Source organism: Dermacentor variabilis, chromosome 10, assembly GCF_050947875.1.
Source record: "Dermacentor variabilis isolate Ectoservices chromosome 10, ASM5094787v1, whole genome shotgun sequence".
Lineage (NCBI taxonomy): Eukaryota > Metazoa > Arthropoda > Arachnida > Ixodida > Ixodidae > Dermacentor > Dermacentor variabilis.
Genome location: NC_134577.1, coordinates 79,528,274 through 79,552,429, shown reverse-complemented (window position 1 = coordinate 79,552,429; position 24,156 = coordinate 79,528,274). Strand labels below are relative to the sequence as shown.

General features: G+C 48.8%; 2 protein-coding genes and 1 pseudogene across 32 annotated transcripts in view; 2 read left to right on the top strand and 1 right to left on the bottom strand.

The window, feature by feature from the left end:
* Positions 1–15,818, bottom strand: part of Atg10 (Autophagy-related 10) — an 85,792-nt gene extending 69,974 nt beyond the window's left edge. Inside the window, exons 1-2 of one of the 4 annotated variants that reach the window (XM_075671193.1) lie at positions 15,700–15,818; positions 15,196–15,456 (exon numbers count right to left, since the gene is read on the bottom strand). In XM_075671193.1, the coding sequence (XP_075527308.1) occupies positions 15,196–15,288 (93 nt within the window). In that variant the 5' untranslated portion in view covers positions 15,289–15,456; positions 15,700–15,818. Of the gene's footprint in view, positions 1–15,195; positions 15,457–15,547 lie in introns of all 4 variants that reach the window. The other 3 variants (XM_075671195.1, XM_075671191.1, XM_075671192.1) reach the window with 3 other exon arrangements.
* Positions 15,819–16,080: 262 nt separating this feature from the next.
* LOC142560704 (single-stranded DNA-binding protein 3-like) overlaps positions 16,081–24,156 on the top strand; it is a 102,955-nt gene continuing 94,879 nt past the window's right edge. For 10 of the 28 annotated variants that reach the window (XM_075672985.1, XM_075672984.1, XM_075672976.1 and 7 more), the window contains exons 1-2: positions 16,081–16,280; positions 16,731–16,803. In XM_075672985.1, the coding sequence (XP_075529100.1) occupies positions 16,225–16,280; positions 16,731–16,803 (129 nt within the window). In that variant the 5' untranslated portion in view covers positions 16,081–16,224. Of the gene's footprint in view, positions 16,281–16,730; positions 16,804–21,142; positions 21,378–24,156 lie in introns of all 28 variants that reach the window. The other 18 variants (XM_075672981.1, XM_075672971.1, XM_075672970.1 and 15 more) reach the window with 4 other exon arrangements.
* LOC142562583 (U2 spliceosomal RNA) lies at positions 21,005–21,185 on the top strand (annotated as a pseudogene).

Here is a 24,156-nt window from a genome sequence, read left to right as displayed (position 1 = left end):
CGTGTTCGTATAGTCATTTCAGGATATCTGAGGAAAAAAAAAAGGTGTCAAAAGATAAAATTTGCTGATGACAATACTTGCGTAGCGCACGTGCGGATATAGCGTGGAAACCGCACCGAGCGCATTTTGTTAGAGTGTCGCAGTGTCTAACCAGAGATCAGTGATCGGTTGGTTAGTTGGGGTTTAATGGCACAAAGGCAACTAAGGCCATGCTGCGCGAGTCACAGAGATCAGTGAGGAAACGGGAACCTCCGCCGAATCCGAATCAATGGGTTTTTAGCGATAGAGAAAAGAAAACTTAGTGAATCTGAAACGAAAATTGATTTGACAGAAAATATCTTAGAACGTTGGATTTTTTTCTTGCAGGATCAATGGATTGTTAACACGAAGCGTGTATCCTAAAATGCTGAAAAATAGACCCAGAAGAAATGTAAAGGTGACGAGCTTGGCGGAATCCATCGCGCCACCACGTTTCAAAAGGGCACGCTCATACTATCCCTCCCTCCGTCTATCCGTTCATCCATTTATCCGCGTCCACGCGTTCATTCCCACAGCAGTTCGAAAATATCGACAGTTAAGTCACGCGCGCGGTACTTATCGTACGTTCGACTTTTCGTACGTTCGCATTTCGCATTGATGAATCATAGCCTCCTGTACGTAAACACTGAGGCTATGGATGAGTCTTGCGCTTGTATAAGACAACCCGACGGAAGTTGAAATAATTTAGTGCATAAGCAAGAAGGCATGTAAAAGGGCACAGGTAATTAGGTCGTGGAGGAAGAAAAAAAAACAAACAGAAAGACTAGGAAGGAGCATTACGTGAGGCAGCTAGCTTCGGTGAGCGAGTGTCCTCCGACGCGGCCATTTCTCTGGCTCTTGGGAAATGAGTCTTCCACGGCTGCGGGACCTCTCAAATATTGTTTGCTTAGTGGTAGCTTTTAGTTACGCCCTCGCCACCCTTTCTACTCTCCCCCGTATTACTTTCCGCGCGCTTGGCGGCTAGAAATTACTCTATATTCGGCTGTCACGTGCTGAGGGTCTATTTCCCAGTATTGGCCTCGAGCTCCACCAGTGGAAAAGCTGGCGCCACCGTCGGCGTGACGTGCTATGAGGGATCACGTGGACATAGCGGCCGCGTCGGCTGATTCGGGAGCGCCGAAGCGAGCTGAAAACGAGAGTTTAAATTCCCTAGTACGCTGCGGTTCTCATTTAGTGGCGAGATTTTCCCGCTTCGAGGGTCTACTTTACAGCGCTTGAAAGCACTATACAATAGGTAGCGGCTGCCTTTGCAGGTGCGCAACATGGTAGGCTACTGCTCGGTGCCCCAGTACCGGAAGTACGCAACGAAGCCCGGTATCAGCCTTATTCACACGTAGCCGCAGGACAAGAAGCTGCGTGAAGCTTGGCTCGCGAAACATAAAACCGGCAAGCAGTCATCGGCTACACCGCGGGTATGTAGCAAGCACAGACGCGAGGAAGATTTCTGCTACGGCGCCCGGTCTGCGATGTTCGGAAAACGCGCACTGAGACGCTCACCCGAGTCCGCTGCCCGACTGATGTCATGACTGTTTCGTCTATGAACTTGTCGATGCTATAGATACTGGCAAGTTCACTGGAGTGGAAAGGGAGCGGTAAGAAGCACATTAAAAAAGAAAGCATGGAATATGGTCATGTTTGTGTTATGAATTAATGCACCGGATTACAAAAAAGAAGCAGCGGGAAACCGCACGCTGAGAACACCGACAAACAAACAGTGCGACGCAACTCGAGAAATAATATTGAAACGTCCAAGAATTTAGAAGAACAAAATATTGAATCGTCGTGACGGCACATCACAGGCGTCGAAGTCTCTACAGTGAAATTATTTTTGAACAGCTCTGATAGCGCCCACGCAACAGTGGTTGCTTGTGTACTGTCAAATGCTCATATGTTGCGGCCTAAAGCTCATGGCACAGTGCGAAAACGGGCAAGCGGCGAAAGCGAAACAGTGCGCGGACAAGCATGCAGACGCGCAGTCGGTCGCTGCGAAGCTGTGCGATCGCTGCATTGAGGCTTCATTCTATTACGCTCCATTTAGTTATACAAACACTATAAGAACATATTTCACATAGCTCGCTCTCAGCGTTTACCTACCTTTCACTCAAGAAGCCGGTTCGGGAGACTCCATTGCCGCGACCGCGCGCAGTGGCGTTCACTGTACGTATTCGGTAAAGAGATAGCGTCCTTAAACGATTCTGTGCTTTCAGTTTGCCCAAGATTAATATTTAGACAGTAAAAAACTTCTCTCGTTTCGAAAGTACTTACAGAAATGTCCGGGAGAGCTGCCGCGTGGTGTATTCAATGAGCGCTGACAGCAAAACCTATGAGGAGCGCGCCGCGTGAACCCTCATACTACGCCAGCGAGGCGCTTCCGATAGATGGCGATTCCGTAACTCCTCGCCGCCAATAGTCCTCTTTCAAAATTTTTTTTTACGAATGGGCGCTTCAAAATTGTCGATTGGCGTTCCCTGCGCATCTTTTTACCTTCATCCATGAGTTAAATGAAATTGGGGACACGGAAAAAACAAAAGAAGGTGGTAAGAGCAGCTTTAGTTTGTTACCAAACTCGTCACCGTTTAGGGATTACGCGTGGTTTACCGGATGCGTAAACGTGAGCCGGTCTGGTTGGTGGCGCCATCTGGTAGTGCAGGGCTGCACCACGCGTTCACGTCTCAGCGCCATCGACTAGCAATAATAATTTCATTTGCTTGCTATGGCCGCGTTGTTATACAAAACCGCATAAATAAAAAAGATTAGTGCGGCTGAACGCGCTCCTTCGACGACGCTTTACAACGCGAATGGTGTACGCAATCTTTTTTTTTTTTCATTCTTTCGAGAGTGGTGTGGAGTTTAAAACTTAAATCATGAAATTCTTTGGTTTTATAAACGTGCCAGAACCGCGTTATTATTACGAGGCACGTCGTAGTAGGAAGTGTGGCGGGGGGAGGCGCTATGAATTAATTTTGACCACCTAGGATTCCTTAAAGTGCGCTGTTTGGATCCCACCGATGGCATCGGTTGTTGGGAACTCGGCGCTGACGCCCGTGGTTGTACCTGGGTCGCAAGCCCCAAGGGTAGCGTTGGCCTGGCGGCCTGGGGTACAACTGGAAGCATCCGAAGGTCCCGGCAAAGCATGAGTCGACTGGTAACAACAAAACAACTTGTTTATTTTAACATCGCAAAGAGTTGGCGGTCAGGTTGACCGAAGTAGAGAGACGGGAGAGCACTTTACTCAACAGAAGAAATCGGAGCCCTCCTTTTGGCGTCCGGGGGCAGCTGTTTTTATACTCTCGCAGTTGAGGGCAAGAAGGAACCCCTCAATAGACGAGCACGTGATTGTACAATGGGCTAATGGTGACGCACACTGTCGTAGCGCCGCCGGTCGGGCACAAAGACTGGGAGGAGAGGGTGACCCCTGCTGTCGCATCGCCTGGTTCGGGCACAATGACTGGAAGGAGAGGGTGACCCCTGCTGTCGCATCGCCTGGTTCGGGCACAATGGCACATACACTCACACACGCACATGAAGACACGTGGCATCGGAACATGCCTGGAAACGCCTGGAAACGCCTGGCGGGGAGCGTTGCGGCGACGCCGAACGGGCCAAAATGTCTGCCGCCCCGCCGCAGTCGCGCCGGCAAAACCGCGTGTCGCAGGCGAAACGCAACAGCGCCCAAAACAAGGTACACGAGAGCTTTTTTCTTTCTTTTTTTGCCATTTCGCCTCCGACGGAATGCGGGCGGAATTGAACGCGCGACCTCGAGCTCTGTAGCGCAAGGCAAAAAGCCACGCGGAAACTCCAAGGTGGCCGCTCGCGCTGGCCGCATGTTTTGCCGTTTCCTTGGCCCACGAATTGTCCCCTACGTTTCAGCAAAATTGAAATGCTTCCTATCCTAGGGGTGTAAGTAAGCTGCTTATCTGCATTAAACTTAATAATAGAGACCCCTACGGACAAAAAAAGAAATATTCCACATATTCAATAATCCTGCACGAACATTTGAGGATCATATATAGAAAGCAGTAGGAACATATGGAATATGCATATGTTCGTATGCTAATACGGTTATTATTTATTTATTTATTTATTTACACGTCAATGAAAGAAACGGATGTCCATATGATGTATGGGGACATACGGGTCTTTATATGGGATCACCATATACGGTATAACTGCACATGAGGCATATGATTTTTTTGTTGTTGTTTCGATTGGCGGGGGGAGGGGGACGCGTTGGTTTTACAAACAACGAACGTCATGCGCCTTGCGTATACAAGACACTTTCAGCTCTGTATGGGCGCAGTGTCGCTGACCCCACACACTCGGGTCACGCTCGCGTCCGAAATTTCTTAAACCAGCGAAAATTTTTTGTTGTTGTTGCACAGAAGTACGGAAAAGCTGAGTGACAACCCATGCGTGGGGAAGGGGAAAAAAAAAGCAAATGGATAGAAAGAGACCTTTTTTTTTTTTCTCTCTTTCTATTTGTGGGTCTCAGGATGACTGCGCGTGGACGAAAAAAAAAAACAAGATAGGACGAGGAAAGCGCGACACCCAGACAGGTTACGCGTAGACGGGGTAAGCGGCTAAACAGGAGAGGAAATGGAGCCAGCCGGCGAACGACCGACAGCTGTAACGGGAAGAAAGACGCCTGCCATGACTCGGCGGTTAAAGAAGAGAAGCAAACCGTTGGCCCCGGCATACATACCTTTTCACGACTATACCTGCGCAATAAATATATTGCACACCGCATTCAATTATTTTATTTCATCATTAAAATCATGGGGTTTTACGTGCCAAAACCACTTTCTGATTATGAGGCACGTCGTAGTGGGGGACTCCGGAGGTTTCGACCACCTGGGGTTCTTTAACGTGCACTAAATCTAAGTACCACGGGTGTTTTCGCACTTCGCCCTCATCGAAATGTGGCCGCCGTGGCCGGGATTCGATCCCCCGACCTCGTTTTCATCATTATCTAGGAAGTGAGTACAGTTACGGTTTTCGTCCTTAGCTTTTAATGCTGTTAGCATTCTCTGAGAACACCTGCCTTCGGGAACAAGGACTTCAAATATCGCGTAAAAAGTGTGCAGCGGTGGCATTTACCAGGAAACCAATGTCTCCATACGTGATATCCGTCGACGGATAGCTGATCTCGTACAGCACGAGTCACATATTTTTTTTTTTGCGGGGTGGTCATTGACAGAAGTTTCTCCTGGACCCCCGTCATGTGAATTATGCGGGGAAAAAGAACGGATGACGGGAATTCGCCATAAGTTTAGGTTCCTAGCAGGAAAGCCCTGGGAAGTATCGATACACTCTATAGGCTGCAGCTGTACAGGGCCCTCTTTATTGGATTCCCGCGGCACAGGCTGTGCCGGTCATCTAACACCGGCAGAACTTACCTGAATACACAATCAAAAGCATCCAAGTCCTCAAGATATGTCTTGGTCTACCGCGAAGTGCGCAAACGACTGAAGTTATTGCAGTTGCTCAAGATTATACACTATTAGAATGCACATTACCATTGAAACAATGCGTGTGCACATAAGACACTTCGCCCGGATCCCTATCCACCACCTTGCAAGAAGTATGGCCCAACCCGACGACACTCAGTGCAACTGTTTTCGCGCACCATGCCTCTCTTACTTCAGGGTTGCACACCTACGGCAAGACCTTCGATTCCTCCATGGTTTGTGCAGCCGTATACTCAAGTAAACTTCGCAATCCCAGGACTTCGGAAAAGGTCGGACTTGCCGTCATCTGCATTCAAGCAACCTAGTTTACTCCTCTTGTACGAGAAATGCAGCGTCTGCACGCACGTCTATACTGATGGTTCAACTTCGTCAACCAGTTTCGGCGGCGCTGTAGTTATACCAACAAGGGAAATAACCCATCGGTTCAAGACTTCCCATGTCACAGCGTCTACAGCCGCAGAGCTCGCGGATTTCCGCGGTGCGCTCCATGTGACCAATACGGAGGGTCCTGGAGAATGGACAGTCTTGTGCGATTCAAGGCCGGCCTTGCGATTTGTATGCAGTCGTTTCTCCGGCATGGAACTCGCGCTCAATTGAAGTGCAAAATCGTGGAACTTATCCATCACTTGAGAGAAAAAGGTCACGATATATCCCTCTGCGATGGATACCACGTCATTGCGGTGTCACTGGAAATGATGACGCAGATAAGGCATCTCGGACGTCAAACCAAGAAGACCGCTGCGTCCACATTCCTCTCTCAAAGGCGGACGCTGCGAGACAGCCTTGCATTCTAGCACGCACTCTCGTTAGCTGAGTGGAATACCGCACATACAAGGTGCACACAGCACAAACTCTTCGCTGTAACTGGGACCTCCGGCCGGACTGCACCGACGCGAAGCGTCGCTCTTGTGTCGGTTGTGGCGAGTCGTCTTCACGAAAGCTTATTCAGCAATAATTGGAGTGGCCGACAGTCCTGCATGTAATGCCTGCGGCTGCGAGGGGAATCTTGACCAACGCATTCACGAAACTACACGACCGCCTTCTGAGTAAACGGACAATACTAGAACACCACCCCCCATCGATCATCGGATCAGCAATGAAGACACTTTTATGCTTTCTGAGAACGTCTGGCTTGTGCAAGCGCCTTTGTCTCGATCTGTAGTGCTGTCCGTGCACATCTCTCTACCCCCATTCTCTCTCTATCTTCTCTATTTTCCTTTTCTTTTGTCCAGCGTAGGGTAGCCAACCGGACTCTTGACTGGTTACTATTCCTGCCTTCCTTTTTCTGCGATGTGTATCTACGGATGTTCGTGCCTAACCTGTTTACCGCCAACTTGGGCCTCAGGGTATCATCGTCATCTTCTACTTCAGCCATATTTTTTTATGTCCACCGCAGGACGAAGGCCTCTCCCTTCGATCCCGAATTACCCTGTCCTGCGCCAACCGATTCCAAATCGCGCCTGTAAATTTCCTAATTCCATTGGTTATGTGCCACCCTTAAAAATAATAATTGGATAATTGCAACAATTGCACAGACGTTAGGGTAGGTATAGATGTAAACGCACATATGCGCATTAAACGATGTGCGTTCCTCTATTATGGCCTCCTAAGTGTTTAACATATTTCTCATATGATTCTTTTCTTGCAATTTTATGTGCTGCAATACTTACGAACGTGCCGTTCCTCCTGTGAACTCACATGAGATCAACAGTACAGCAGAAAAAATTCGGGAGAACCCATCTCACGATGTCTGTCGACGGTGACGCGTTTAGCGTTGGGTCAATACAGCGACACAAGATATCTCCACCATCGAAACTAGTTGTGTGTGAGGCTTCTAGTGCAGCGGGACACCTCTATCGCGCTTCCCTAAGACCACTCGGCGCCATCTGGCGCCGCCGCCGCGAACCTTGAGCACGGCCTCCGAAATTCGCGGTGCGCCGGGGCGCGCGAACGCTGAGCAACGCGTCATGCGGCAACCGGGTTCCTCGCGTGCGAACGATGAGAATTGCTCCCTCGCTTGCCGCACATCCAGCGGCACGGACACAGTGGCGCAAGTTGGCGAGACGTTCGTTGAAGAGCAGCGCATGCTCAGTGCGTTTGTGGCGCAGTCTGCTAAAGCCTCGGGAACCCGTGAGACGTGTGTTCGATCCCGCCCAGCACCGGAGAAATTTAAGGGATCTTTTATCAATATAGAACGCACACACCTACACTGGCCCATAACCAGTGATGACACAAGTTGGCATCAAAGAGGTCCACTGAGGACCATGCCAAGACCGAATGGCACATACTGGGTGTTCCCAGTCGACGTCAATGTTCCTTGAATAGTGGTACTGTTGGGTGAAGTTGGGGTCCGAGTGGCCATGAAGGCTACTGTGCCGTGCCGGGAGAACGAGAGGTCCAGAGCGATGCCCGGCGAGCGATGAGAAAACAAGTTTTTGTACAAGTTTACACGATGATGGTTTACAAGAACGGCTCCATGATTCTCGGGCACACTACGTGTCAAATTATTTACATGTCGGAGCACTCCAGCTGCGCCTTTTTAAGCAGTTCATTAATCCCCCTTGCGATCGTCGAGGGAATTCAATGTCCCGATTCTCGGTCAAATGTACCCGTCGCGCAGCTTGCGAAATCCCACCCATGGGGTCGCACCACCCTGCCAGACTGCGCCTCTGGCGTCCAACCTTCGACCCGCCCTCGATGCGCATGAAGATGCAATTTCATGTGAAACCGGGGTCGACGCTGTTCTCAAGAAGTCATCAGCGTAGGCTCTCTGCAGCAATTAGGAGGTTGCGTGTGACCGATGACCCATTACAGTTTGGGGCCCCAGAACTTATCTCGTTCGTCAGCTCCGCGGGTCGTTCAACAGACACTTAATCGCTTGTCGATTATCTTGACGTCACGCCGATTTCGTCGCCATCTCTTCGGCGTCGAAAAGTCGACGAAGCGTGAATGCCATTAGATAGCTGCACGCTCGCCGGTGTCCATCCCTTGTCCAGAAGGACCACCGGGCACGAGAGTATACATACCCAATCCCGAATCTACAGCGACTAATGTCGGCGTGAAAGAGGTTCGTCCAAGAGTGTCACACATGTACACATTGCCCCGTACTCAGTGGCTCAAGTTGGTCCGACGATTGGTCTCGAACCCTGTTCTCTCAGCGCAGCGACCCGATGCTATAGCCATTCGAGCACGGACTACACAGTGACCCAGGTTAGCGGAAAAACGGTGCTCTCCAAGGAGTGTTCATCCGCGCCCCGTCGTCTGTTCACCGCCACAGTAATTCGCGGTATACGGCGTCCATGCGCAAAGGTCGTAGCATGTATGTCACGTACACCGCTGTAACGTATCACGTACCAAGCAAGAACAAATCGATCTGATCCGCTAATAATGAGACAGTTACGCCGGAACTATATTCCACTGCGCAATGATATTATCTCTGTACGCCTCGTACCTTCGGCAGTTCTCTGCAGACGACTTGTGAGATGGAATGTAACTTCTGGATAAGCTCTAGCAGCCTCTGTCGAAATTCATGACGTCATAGCGAGTAGGCGCGGGAACTCCAAGACGGCGTTGTCACCCGTCTTTTGTTCCTGAACCTTTTCTGATTTGTTAAGCCTCTTCTCACGGCAGGAGTGACTTTTTCTTTTTTCATCGTAGAAAGGTAATTTACTAATACAGCTCTAAGTACTTTTTTCTTTAGTGTCCATTTAAGAAAAAACAAAGAAATTTTTCACCGGAATAACCTGACAGTTGGCAATAAGATTCGACTTGAAAAGTGATTACGTTTTTACTAGCCCCGAGCGCCGCCTACAGAGGCGCTGCGAGCGCCGCTCGCGTGACGTCAAGCCCAGTATTCGCGTCTGTCGTCTGCTAGAGTCCGGGCGGCGTACGCGTGCCTCAGACAGTACTTCCGTTTGTTCGCTCTAGTTCCCCATACCATTACACTTCTGACAGTCGTTCCAAATAACTCTTTCGGTTTCTTTTGTCTGTTAAAAACAGAAAAAACCATAAAAACGGCTAATTCTCAAAGGCAGCGTTTACAATGCCGGTCGATGGAGCTCGGTTCAGCGCGTTGCAAACCTGTCGTGCGCGGCGATTCTGAACCCTGGAGTGGCAGTTCATGTGGATGATCAAAGCGCAAACATGAAAAATAGAATTGAGCGTCTTACTAAAAGACCAGAGGAATATTTGCTGCGGTGCAACGAGCACGCGTAACAAGTGCTTGCTACACTGCTGCTACATGTACCTTTACTTTCACCCGTTAAAGCTTGTTTTGTCACGACCAGTATAATATATAGTAAACCAGCAAATTTCCGGCAGTAGCATGAGAATCAACGCTGAAATCGACGCTTTGATGGCGCCGTTTGCTGCGTTGTTTGACGCTGGTTAAAAGAGGCAGTAAGTTAAAGTGAAACGGATTGGCAGTGGCCAGCCCTCGTTCCCTCTTAACGCTACGCGTTCGACTCGGGCCAGTGATTCACAGATTTATGTTGCTTTAGGAGCAGTTACGACAAGTTCGTTTCGCACAGCTGACTCGGATGCTTTGCTCGGCGCAACCGTTTCAGCTGAATATTCCTCCTAAAAGGCCGCACGCTTGTAGGCAACAAGAAGTGGAGATCTCATATTAGTTTTGCGGGACATATACTGAAATTATATCGATTCTCTGAGGCTTCTCAAAATCAAGCACACTCGTAGGACGCTTATGGTGTCTTCTTTGCGTGGAGGACATACTTCGTGGACTGATGAAGTGAATAGTTGCGTTCGTACGTAAACCAAGATGGGTCGAAACATTGCTTTCCACAATGAGCTTTAGTACGCCTTTACGGCAGCTCAAGCTCGGCTATACACTGCCTAGCGTATAACGTAGGCACTCCTACTGGCAGTAAAGGGTAAACCGGACGCCGACCAAAAACATTAAAAGAAAAGGAAATCAAGACGTTTCGTCTCCCATACGGGGACATGTACCAAGTAATAGACAAATGAAGCTCTATTGAAGGTTTTACGTGTACTATTCACCTTACATGCGCACTTACAATCTTCACACCAAATGGCAAGGTTGCTGTGCCGTGCAAAATGCAGTGCCTGCCGTAACTAAGATATAAAGGAAACATCCGCGTTTCTATAGCAAAGTATCGTACAAATTTTACACGCTGAATTTGTGGGCATTGTTCTTGGACGAAATTTATCGACACACAAGGGGCACCTCTGCATCGCAAGAGCACGTAGACCACTCTGTATCCACTCTGTACCCACTCTGTACCCACTCTGACCACTCTGTATCCATTCTGTACGTAGCTTCGAATATCCAAGCCTGAAATTTTCGCGAGTCGTGACGTTTCGAGAAAAAAAAAAAAAGATCAGATTTCAGTTGCGATAGCAGCGAGTAGCCGAAGCGTCTGTCAACAAGCACGGCTTCCGCGTATACTGTTTCCTAGCATGCACGAAGTGAACTAATGCTAGAGTTAATGATATTTTAGTTGAAATCAAGAAAAATAAATGGGCATGGGCAGGACATGTAATGAGGAGGGAAGATAACCGATGTTCATTAAGAGTTACGGAATGGATTCCAAGGGAAGGGAAGCCTAGCAGAGGACGGCAGAAAGTTAGGTGGGCGGATGAGATTAAGAAGTTTGCAGCGACGACATGGCCACAATTAGTGCATAACCGGGGCAGTTGGAGAAGTATGGGAGAGGCCTTTGCCCTGCAGTGGGCGTAACCAGGCTGATGATGATGATGATGACGAAGTGAGCGGGCATGCGTGGCAGCCGAGCGAGCCGGAGCGAACGGCGTCCTGGCATTGACGTCAGAGCGGGGCACTGACCAATGACGAAGAGCGAAAAGAAATACCAGTCGAACCAATCAACATAATCATATCACGTTACCTCGGCCCAGAATACCTCGCCGTGTGCAACAGATGCATCAGAGCCGAAACAAGTAGGTGCACGGTGTCCAAACGCCCGCCCTACAGCGACGGCTGCCGCGGAGATACGTCACGGCAGCCATGTTTTGGACAATGCCTATTGCTAGGCGAACTTCCGCGTTCGCGTAAGGACGTTCTCGCGGAATCTCCTGACGGTGCAGTTACGAAAAGTTGCGAAGCGCAAAACACGAGCTAGCTTAGCTTTAATTCAAATGCGAAGCACAATAACCTGTCGTTGTACCCGTTAGCCGTCACAGACGGGCGATCGCGACTGGTGTGCTTGTGTGTGTCATGACGTCAGTTTCTATTTGGCCACAAACACAGGAATAGAATTCGCGGATAATGTGCAGTCAACATTATACCACTGCGCTTCGCCTGCGTCGCGTCTCACAGCATGCGAGCAACAAGTTGCTCATAAAAGCGAGCAGCTGGCCACTTTCCGCCATCCTTCTCCAGTGGCAGCTAGTGCTTCAATGTGAGTCTGCACCGCTTTCGGGATCGGCCCAGGGCGTTAATGAAAGGGGCTGTGACGTTTTTTCCTTCGCCGGGATACAATGAATCAGTCGTCAAGCCATCCTCGCCGCCTTGCTGCTGTCGTCGCACGCACGATTGGATCGCTTTGTACAAACATTGCCCAATTGGCAAGTAATGTTTTGCAGAACCCGCAAAACAACGCTTCGCATAACATCGATTTCAACAGTGCGCAAGATGTCAATGTCGTTTTCTCTACGAAATGAAATTGGAAAATAAAATCTTAAGGTTGCTCCCGCGGCCTCGACCGGGGTACTACCGAAGACGACCGGCGAGCTTGAAAATCCGTTTCCGGAGGAAGAGTACCAGTTCTAACAGACGCTCAGCGAACCGAATGCGTCCGATTCAGCCGAGACTGATCAACGAAGGCGACCAGAGGGAAGGCGAAATGGTTATAAGCGTTTGGTTTCGCAAACAGGAGCTTGTGTGAAGACCACAGTGGCTGCAGAAAGCACCGACGTAGCTGACCGGGGTGACGGCAACACGTTTCGTTCGGACTCGTTGCGGCAAATATAATCACCGGTTAAGTCACATTAGTAGGGGCTCAGCGATCCCGACAGCGAAACTTTGCGTGACATGACGTGCTAGAAACGAAACCGCGACCGAAACATCGCAGTATGTTCGCACTCGACACGGAAAAAAAAAAGGGGGGGGGGCTGAGAGAGCGTTGCGGACAAGAACGCGGCAAGCACCCACCGGCAGCAAACAAGAATAACGGGAGCGCGGACGAGGGAGAGGAGAAGCGAGCAGACTGTTGTTGGCGGGAAAAATCCACGTGGTTGGGTCGAGAGCGGCAAAAGAGAGAGCGACGGGGGTTGAAAAAAGTACGGGGCGCAGCGCGTGAGCCCGTGGTCGCGTCTGGACGCCGATCCGATCGATGGTGGCGAGCGCTACCCTACGCCGGGGCTCGACCCACGGCCCGGACTCCGGGGGAGTCCGCTCGCCGCTGCCGCCCACGGCGGCCTCCTCAAATGCGCGCCGGAGTCCGCGCGCCTTGCTGCCGCCGGGCGGCGTTTGCGCATGCGCCGAGGTCGATCGGTCTCGCCTCCTCTCCCCGCCGCCTTTACCGTTGTGCGAACGGCGTCCCCTTGCCCTCCTTCGGAAAACTCCGCGGCGAGTTTTCCGACTTGACTCAAACTTCGCTGCCTTCCTCCTCGCCCTCTTTCTATTCTCCGCGCGCACCTCTGCGTTCTCTCGCTCTTTCTCGATCCGTCTCTCGTCCAGTCTCACTTTCTCCCTCCCGCTCTCTCTCTCTCTCTCGCGAGATCTCGTCAAATCGCCCCTCCGCCTCTTCGGCGAGGGTGAGAGAAAGAGAGAGGGAGGAGGTCGATGAAGGAAGTCTGCGCGCTGGAAGAGAGCTAGCGAGTGAACGAAGGTAAAGCAATCAGACGCACAGCAGCAGAGGAGACGGAGGGGGAGCGGCCCTATGCAAATCCAAGAGGAGGTGCCGCTCCGAATAGGTAGAGTCAAGAGGAGGGCGAGAGGTCCAGACAAAAGCAGACGAACCGAGAGGGTACGAAGACTCTCCGCCCCGTTATTTTCTGCCCCGACGAGAGTTGGTAGAGCGCGCGACCTTCTTTGCCGGAGACTTTTTTTTTATCTGGTTATCGTCGCAATACCCTTCTCTCGCAAGCCTTTGCTATTCCATAGTTTATGCTTTTTGGAATCTCCGCTCTATTCCTTTTTTGTTGTTATTGTTGAGCCCCAAGTTTAGGTGTTTACGTTCCGATTCTGCCACCTCTGACCCCTCGCCATATCCTTTCTTTCACTGCCGTTTTCCTGTATTTGTCTTTATAATCCCACTAGGCTAAAACACTGGTCATCCCGACGGCCTAAGGAAAGGGACGGCGTTACTGTCTTCGCATCCACGAGCTTTCAACCAATCGCCGTGAAGAGGCTATCGGGGGCGGGATGGGGATATACAACATCCGCGAAAAAAATCACCATTAATGGTGCTGCCGCTAAAGAGCGGCGTCACAAAGCTTACACCACTAACATTGTCCCAGAGTGAGAAGGCCTTCGTGACCCAACGACACCCGCGATCCAGTGCGGAGCGCATACGAGTGCTCATTCGTGAAAGACACTTGTGACGCAAGTACTGCCCGCACAGCTAAGTTATGTGGGACACGGATTCCGCCGGGCACGGATTCCGCCGGGTGCGGTGCAGGGCGATCCAGAATCAGCAACGTACACAACAGAGACTGCCAGTAAAATACACTGTTTTTGAAAGATCTATAGAGACTTGACGAAGAGGAATATCAACACGGTAGTTTGGAAAACTGTCCAATCAGCTGCCTCGAGAACAAGAAATTAAAAAAAAAAAAGCACGGAGGGTCAAGGAAGTTTAGGAGGAACGCTCGAACACGGATGAAAACATCCTCCGTGCGGGCTGGAACAATTTTTCTTTGTGCTGTACTCAATCACGTGAATTTAACTGCCAAGGGAAGACAAACCTATCTGTTCGCTGTACTAACTGCGATGTAGCGGCGCGACATGCGAAGGAGCAACTCACTGGAACACAACACAGCCCTGCAAGGAGCCGTTTTGCCCGTTTTTACGTCACCGCTGCGTCACACAGCCTGGCCCGAGCTGCCGTGCAAAAAAGAAAAAAAGAAAAAAGAAAAAGAAATGAAGCCGGCATATCAAAGAATTATTGCCCCATCAAATTCGTTGGTTTGTCTCACTAAGTGGAGCAAATAAGTAGCGCAAGTAAGAAAAGAAATCGCTAGTACCACGCACTAAACCTTTTTTCTGGGCTTTATGCGAGGAAAATAAATTATTGTTTATCATTGGTGCACTAGGAGTGTACGTAACGCCCGCGCGATCATCAAATTGAAAGTTTGAGTTAAAAGAAAGGGTGCGGGGAGTGGGCGATGAGAGCGGCGCACAGACGAGCCGACAGCGTGGGTCTGAAATAGAGAGGCTTCGCGGATTTCGTAAAAATAACCAGTCTTGCTCGCGAGATTTCCCAATCACGCACTCGGGCTGCCAATCTCCATAGCAGCACGCCGAATGGCTTGGCCAAAGAAACACACCTTTCCCCTCAACGAGAGCGGCTCGCCAGCGCCGCCGATACGCCCCAGAGAGCACGCGAGCAGACGACGGAAGTGGACGTTTTCTTTATCATCTGCTTAAAACGCTCCTCCAGGGTCTTGCGGTGCGCGCGCATTGCCGCGGCTTCAACTCGCGTAAACGAGCCGCTCGCGACGTAGCGTTATGCGGAAAACTGCCACCAACCTTGTCGACCACGCAACGCCAGCCGTCGTCTAACGTGGCCGAGACGGCTTCAATCTCTTTGCAACAGCGCAGAAATTCGTCCCATTCCAGCATTTTGTGCTCCTTTTTTCATTCAGGCAGACGAACAGGACGTGACGTCACGGGCTCGACCACTCTTCGCAAGGGGGAAGAGTGGGTTTTTTTGCAGTGGTGTTGGTGAGGGGCGTTCGCTCCACTGCTGGCTGCGTTGTTTATTGCGTTGCTACTAGCGAACGATGCCACCTACACGTGAAACGAGAGAAAAATGAATTCACGAGAATTACTATTTGCCATCCACAGTGCACATGAAACGCCGTATTTCAAACTCTCGTACCGCAGATGCAAGGCCGAACGGACCGAATGTAGTGATAATGCTCATTAATGTGTTTTTCTGTTACACCGGTTCATAAAGAGGCACTTTCATGCAATGAGAATGACGCGCCTCGACTAAGAAGGCCTTCTCGTACCGTAATGGCACATGGTTACCTGCTCAGCCCAAGAAAAACAAATGCAACAGCAAAAGCAGCGCTGCTAGGGCCGCGATACAAGCCTCGAATCGCCCAAGCACTGAGTGCAACCAGCTACGTCGCTGCCCCAACTTTTCTCTCGCCGCTGTTCCGCCATGCGGGCGCACACCCCGCAAGCCAATAAAGTTCACGGCCGCGTTTTGTTTTTGTCGCACTTTTCTAGCGAGATGTCAAATAAATTTAATTTTTACTTGTTTTAAATTAAAAAATAATGCGTTGACAGTGAGAAAATGCAAGAATTCTTGTGTTTAGTGCTGCCCTCAAATACGTTTTTGCAAGATGGCGTTCGGTAATGACGCCGCAACGACCAATAGCAGCACACACGCGCGTGACGTCACATACATGCCCAGGGGGAGCCCGTGCATGCTGGGGGGTGAGCCCAATCACAAGGCAGTCTTTGACAGATCAATTGATGTTTCTATGGTAACATGGTCGGTGTCGTCCTGAATGTCGTGACAGGTGTGTGACTGTTCAAATCCACAGTATGTACGCGAAAGGAAAAGGCTCAACAGTACCTTCGGATGCTCAAGCACGGGAAAAGTAAGTGAGACGAGTACGCCGTAGCCGCCGCGGCGGCAACCATGTTCGATTCCGAGCCCGTGCCGGCAAAACTCGCCGCGACCCGGCGGCACGTTTGCCGCGTCTCGGCATCTTCTCTTGTGCTGCTCGGCGAAAACGATCGCGTTTTCGCTACGCCGCGCGCGTTCACCTGCGGGCTCGTGCTGTTGGGGCCCGCAGATCGGGACGCGAGAACCCTAGTCCCGTGTTTTGAACGAGAGTCCGCGGATAATCAAAAAAAGAGAAAGAGTACGCCGCGTTTTCCCGACGCGGGCTGCCCGTAGGCCTCGGGCATATGGGCGGACCGACTCCATTCCCGGGAGGGGGAGAGGGGGGGAGGCTGCATGGCGGCGGACGCGATGATCGGCTGCCCGGAATGCCGTCTGCTTCAACCACGGCTAACCGATCGCTCTGCTCTGTCCCCTTTCGCAGGCTAGCGCTGTACGTCTACGAATACTTACTACACGTCGGCGCCCAGAAAGCTGCACAGACGTTCCTATCAGAGGTGAGATGCGTGCTTCCGTTTCTCTTCTTTTTCCTCTTTTGCGTTTTTTTGTCTTGTTTTCGCCGCGGCCCGCTTGGCTCGCGGCTTCATGGGTGATCGCTTGGTCGCGCCTGGAGCGTGGCGCGAGCAGCGTCCGTCGTCGTCGACGGTGCGCGTAGCGCGCGCGCCTGCTTTTCGCGAGCGGCTCAGCGTCGACCGCTCGGGGAAAACGGTTTTGCTCGGCTGCATCTGCGACGCCGGTTTCCACTGCCACCGTGGTGATGTGCACCCCCGCTCTGCCCCCCGAACGCGAACTGTTTGTGCGTGTGCGTGTGTGTGTGTGTTCAACGGACAGTGCGCGCGATCGGCTCCATCGGCGATCTTCATCGGCGGCGAGAGCGTCCGGAGAAGTGAAATTCCTCCGGTTGCACAAGAATAAACACCGAAATGCTAAGATCAGCGGGGGAGGGGGGGGGATGCTTTGCAAACGTAGCTGCCGCCACACCGGCGCTGGAAACTGCTCGGTGCAGCTGCCGTAGGAGCGTGCACGCGTTGAAATAAACAAGGATAATAAAAAGCGATGTAGAGAATCAAGAGCGCAGGAGACGACGCAGTGTTCTTGTAGTAACCGGCCACGCCGCGGCTTCCGCGGTCGTGGCTGGGCAGGTTGCGTCGGGTGTGCAGACGACGAAAAGAACCTTGGCTCTACAGCTGCACGCTGAGCCCGGGAAGGTCGCCTCTGTTGTTGACTGTGGGGCACCTCCTCTGTCCTCGGGTGCTTTTATTCATTTATTTCCGGTTCCGTAAGACACGCGACTGCCTCCTGGTGCGCGACACTTCACATTGGCAGCGAGGCCGACTCGTTGGCTCGGAGGACAGCACGAAGCTACGCCTCGCCACATTGCTTCATTCGCCTCGTATCGCAACACACACGCGCACACACCTCCCCCGATATGTGTGGTACGTCCCGCCGCCAGGTGTGCGCCGTCTGCGTCCTCTCGCGTGGCGAGGTTTTGACCCTTGGCGACGGCGAGAGACCTCTGTGTACGCCACCGGAATGGTGGCGATTCGTTTCGAGTCCGTAAGCAGCTTTTGATTGTGAGGCGCGCGATCCTGCTTTCCGTTCTTATCGGATGGCGTTATCACGTTCTGCTTTGCTAACGTTTCCGCCTGCCTCCTTTTAACGGCCGACCAAAGCGGCTCGCAGGGCCTCTGGGAAGTTCGCGTGGGACCTCCGCTACAGTTGTGCCTGCATATTTGCACTGCTGACTGCCGTTACCTATTTTTCACTAGTGGGGGTTTAGGTTTTGTGGCACCAGAAGGGATAATCTAGCTATTTCTTATGCATCATCTGACTGCATAGTGAGGATGTCGTCACAAACGACCTCATCAAAAAAGCTTGCACATCTGTTTTGTGCAGGTCACTACCTTTGATCGACCACACATGTTTAGCAGTCTCTGTCCAGAATTTCGCCTTCCATGGACACCATGCGAAAGTATTTACATATTAACTTCAGGGTGTACCTGCTACAATTGAATATTTCATCATGCACACAATGAATCACTGTTTACAGAATGTCTGCATCATTTTAACCTTGCTCTCGTCTCTGGCTCGGAAGAGTTTTTATTGCCCACAGCAGTTCACTGTCGGACTGCTTTTGAGGCTGTGGGCTCAATAACTCGTGCTAGATAAGCCTCATAGTGTATCAGAAGTGGCATGACTACTGCATGCCAGAGCCAGTGGGTGTTTAACCAATGTTGCTGTGATTTGTAGCAGTGATTCTGCATACACCCTGTTGAAATCGCGATGAAGAAATTCAATGAAAGGGACGGTCAGTTTTAGTATAAGTAAGCACTTTGAGGGCCTTCAAGCATCTATTATCGTAGAACTGATGCTGCAAGTACAGGGGCAGCAGTTCTGAGACACTTGTTTGCGTTGGCAGAAAATTGTGCCGGCTACACATATTTGGAAAGTGGCAGAAATACAGGCTAGAAATCGTTTTTTGGTCAGGTATAGGATAAGGCTTATGTGGATGTTGGGTTCAGTATCGGTGATAGCTGGCATCTTGGTTCATTTCCTTCCTGTATGCTGGTGCCTTGATGAGAGCTGCATTCGAAAGGAGGTCAATTTTGGCTGTTGTGAAAGCATTGTCCAGCGCATAGAAGGACAATAATTCTGTGTAACCGAAGGCAACATTTGAGGTGGGTCTTAAGGGAAGAAATCTCATCTTATGCATACAAATTTGTTAGTGCATTTGGATATGAGAGTATATCAGACTCCATGGACAACCCAAAGGGCTGCTGTCTGTGAAGGGAGTTATTAAATGTGCCCGCCGAAGGGCAGCAAAATAAGCAGCGAAGAAGTACATTGTGAGGCAATGGGGTATGTTATGAAAGCGTAAGCAAAAGGTTCAATCGGATGCATCGGAATCCCTGAAACACTTCTCTATCAAAAATGCCAGCTCAATGCCTTAAGGACTCAACAACCTAAGCTTTTCACGAGCACTTGGCACTTTTTGGTTCATGATGTCATCAGTATTTTAGCACTTTCTGAAACGGCTCTTGAACAAGGTAGTCCGTTAAAGGGTGTTTTCCTTTTCACAGCATAGGTAGCAATAGCTGTTCGATCGTCTTGTGTTTTCAGTACCATTTTTCACGCTAGATGGCAGCTAGTGATTGCGTCCTATGCTACCTGAAATCGCACAGCAGTGGGAAGAACATTCGCAAGGAAACCACTGTCAAGCATAAGCAGCGAGAGAAGGCACGGTTAGGAGTACCACTGGTACTTGGTAGTACCAGACCACTGCAGAGTACTACTGTAACTTGCACAGCATCTCTGGAGGAACGCTGCAATCCAAACAACCTTTTCCACCAAATACAGAGAAGTGAAGTAGGCGGTTCATAACAGTAAATAAACAATTATTCTTTGCCGTGCAATGTTTCTAGAGGTCATTTCCTGCTGTAAACTTGTTTCTGAAGCATTACGCTCATTTGACAATGAGCCGTTTTAGTAGTATTATGTTTAAAAAAAGAGGGCCCTTAAGGGGTTAAATGAGTGCTTACACAGCATTTTCATTTTCCTTTTATGGTAAATGAATGCTCATCCTCTCCAACACTTACACTGTTGTTGCATGGTGCATTTAGAATCTCTATCGAGCACAACCAGTATCAAATTCTTTGGCTGTTTGAATTACTCCTTTCCACAGCTTGCATAAATGAGTCCATCACAATTGAGAAATTCAATCCCGATTGGGCTTGATCAAAATCTGAAATGCGCCATGTGACTTCTCATATTTAAAGAATACTGTCAAGTGGAGTATATCCTACATAATTTACTGTATTACTTGTTTCTACGAAGCAGTTTGTTGTGGTACACTGTAGGTCGGGTTGGGATGTCGCACTACACTAACCCACTCTGTTCCTGTGGTCACTGTGATTGCCACGCAGGACAGAGCTAGAAGAGACACACGCAGCACTCTTGTTTATTTTATTATGGGCAACACTGTCACAGCTAATCTTACTGCTACCCACACGTTCGCACATTCTGCTGTCACAATGTCGCGATAATGTCGGTCACGGATTTGGCGTACTTAGACAACTTCAGTGTCAGATTAAGATATCCTTTAGTGTTTCCTCAGCCTTAGCACTTGCTAAATGTTGACCCTTACGCATGCAAGATGTGTGTGTTAAGTTTCTGCAACTTCAAAGTTATCTTTTGGTGCTCCTTTGAAGGCCTTCGAAAACCATGCAATTTCGCCACCTTGAGTTCCACTCCTGCTATAGCCCTAAATGTGGCCACAGTGTGTGTGAAAACGTCAAAATAAAGGTGCTCAAAGGGAATTGGAAGTGCTTATAGGAAAATATTAAGCCGAGCTAGATCGACAGATTATTTGCCTAGAAATGTGCCATTGTTTTCTGTGTGCCAATATGTCGCTTCATTGCATAAAAAATCGTGAGCCATTCCACTCTGTTAAGGAGGACGACCAGCAAAGCTCTTTAGCATACGACACAGAAGTGGCACAGAATTTTGAACAAGGGTATGGACTCGTTTACCATGATTTTTATATACATTCGCGTGGACACTGAGACCACCACTTGAGGAGCCGGAGGAAACTAGACATGCGTGACGGTTCAGTGCGACCATCACCACGGGAGAGTGGAAGGAAAGGTTATACGCAAGTGTTTGGAACGCCGACAAAGACAGGGCGGTGCGAACGTAGACATGGCCGATGGTGGGTCAAAGTGTGGTATCCGTTCTTATCAGCTTAATATCTGATACGGGTTGTACTTAGGCCCAAGATATTAAACTTATTTTTGCAAGTTGGCAGAGTGCTTGAAGCCTGCTTCACCTCCACTGCAGGTCACCTTGGTATTGCACTGTCTTCGGGATTGGCCCACGGTTTTGGTCTACGGACATCGATCCGCTGGAAACTAGCCATATACAGCTTCGCTGTAAAAATTGTTGCCGGAGGTCCTGTAGCCCCTCCGCAATTCGAACCGCCCACGCCAATACAAACAAGTTGGCTTAATCTCCATGTGACCTCCCTCAGTGGCGATCTCTGTGAATCGGCCAGTGCTGACCTCGCATATGAGAGGTACCATAGCCTACAACAGGTGGCGCCACTCTGATTTTCCATTTTCATAATTTTTTTGCTACGGATGATGAAATTGTTATTACAGAAACCTAATCTTTCAATCTGGCTTGACCTAATATTTTCCTTAACCTCATAAAGTCCGCACTTGTTCTGGGGGAGGGGGGAAGAAAAATGTTTGAGTTGCACTTAAAAATACTTGTATGTGAAACTCACCGTCGTAGCGGTGTAGTGGCAATGGCGTTACGGGACCAATCCCTACTGGGGCGGCTGCATTTCGAGGAAGGTCAAGGTGCTTCTAGCTGGTGAACGTAAATTTTAAATATTTTTGTGTACACAGAACCCCCTCAAAACTAATCCAGAGCCCTTCACTATGGTGTATATTGAACTTGTTGTACCCAGGAACTAAATCACCCAAAGACAGAAATGGTCATCTAGCATGGAACAGTGATATTATTCTGCACACCTTCACACTATGTATATTTAATTGGCCGGTGAACCATATCAATATTTATGGCAACCTGTGGAACTGTCAGCATAGTTTGGGTGTGCGAATGGTAATGCAGACGAAATCTAATACGAATCAAATAGTGTCAGAAGCAAATCAAGTAACTTTTGAATAGCTTTCAGAATAATGAACAGTCGCTTTCACAAATAATATAAAATTATGTTCACATACTAGCATTCGTTAAGTTTAAAATTTCTGTAATTACAATTCATGCTACAAAATGTTGTTTTTTAAGAGCACGAACATGAAAGATTAGGAACGAATAAGCTGTTTGTTAGCATATGCAGGAATGTTTGATGAAAGATTATTTGCTGTATAGCCGGCAAAGTCTGGCTTTCTGAGAGATGTAGCCTGCTCAGCTACGCAAGTTCTCATGTTTTACAACCATGCTATGCCTGCGGGGATGAAGAGAATCGGACAGTTGCTCCAACTTGTTGCTTTACCGCGTGCAGTTGATGTCTGGAAATATTTGAAAATATTCATATTAACGAATATTTGACTATTTGTTCTGAAGACTGAATCAAACAAACCACTATTCTATTCTTTAGTCGAGAGTTTCGAATATTTGCGCACCCCTACATTTTAGAGATGACGATTGCAATGTTTGCACATATATGCATTTAGCTGCAAATTTTTTTTGGAGTGTTCACTCCTGTTACAAGCAGCATGTGGAGCATTGTTTTATGCGTGAGAGATGGTGACATGCCAACATGTTATTGTCAGATCACTACACTTGACATAAAAAAAAGCTTTCTTTCACTTTCAAGGACACTAAAGACAAACATTATTTCGAGCTGTACTAGTAAATTACCTCGTTACAATGCCAAAAAAGCCACTCTTAGCACGAGTTAAGACATGACAAGGGAGAAAATACGAAAAAAAAAAAACTGCTGGTGAGACCACCTAGAAACTCCGACACTATCTTGCGGTGACATAGATTAGGATGTTTGCTTAGACCTAGTTGACAGAGGCTAAAAGAAAATGTTGAGCTAGATTGATAGATTCGGCTTCTGTATAATTACATACCCATCAGTCGTTGCAAGGATAGAGGTTTTCTAGGCTAGAAAACTAAGAAAATAAAAAATTGGAGAGGCGCCACCATTTTTTTGACTATGGTTACTATGCGTTACATCAGTAGTGGCGATTCACATAGGGCCAGGTCATGTGGGGGATATGTCTTGTCCACTTTGACGTAGGCTAACCAAATTGAGGAGCAGCAGCTGGACTTTTGGTGACAAATTTCTATCTAAAGAAGTCATATACTGGCAGACAAAAGGCCCACGATAGACTTCTAGAGATATAATCTGTCGATGTAACTTAGCCTAATATTTTTCTTTAGTATCACTTACGATTTTATTTGTAAAGCTTGACTGCATTGTATTTAAAAGAGCTGCAGGCTTAGCAAGTTCCGAAAACTTTTAATGTGGTGCTACAGCACATATAGAAAAATACTTTTAAATGCATAATGTCAGAGTAACATATCAGCACTAGGGTTTCTGTGTGAAATTTGGAAAAAGGTAAAAAAAAAAGGAATTTCGACATTTGCTTTTTTCTTAGAATAATCGACCTACTACTGTGAAATTAATTAAACTAGCTTAAGAAAAATATAGTGTCAGTTTTGACTGATTTAGTGTTCGTCTTTAGTATCCTTTTAAGCATTCTATTTGAATTCAGCATCTCCAATTCCATATGTGGCTAAATCGTGATATCAGGCTAGAAGAGATGAAAATATCCTTGAATTTAGTTGTTGGCAAGGCTTAGTTGCTATTGTTTGGACACGTGACTCCACAGTTATGGTGCAAGCTTTTCCAGTCCATTTGGCAGTTTGTGGCAGGGGGGCCAGGGAGCAAGGGGTTTTTGATTGTTGGTGGTGGTTTGCTCGCTAAACCTACATCGTATGCCATCTTTTTCTTTCATTGCTTATTAGACAATGTTTTCGAGATGGTCATATGGAAAGTTGTTTTAGTCCGCAAAAATGCTTTCTCCAGTCCTTGAAAGTAGTTGAGGACCTTAGCGATTTCTTCACAAAAGCTGCTATGAATGCTGTATATAAACGTCGAGAGTGAGGGATGAGACACGTCCTCACACGAACTTCAGCGTGGATGGATGTTGTGAGCATAGCATTTGAAACAGGTGGGTGGCAGGTGCCACTAGAGGCCGTAGCAGAAAGAACCTTTTTCGTTTTAACACGATGGCGTTAAGAAACTTGGTTGCAGAAAATCCGGTGTTGGCGTCTGGCGTTAGACTATTTCTTGCCAAAAAGATTTTCGAACC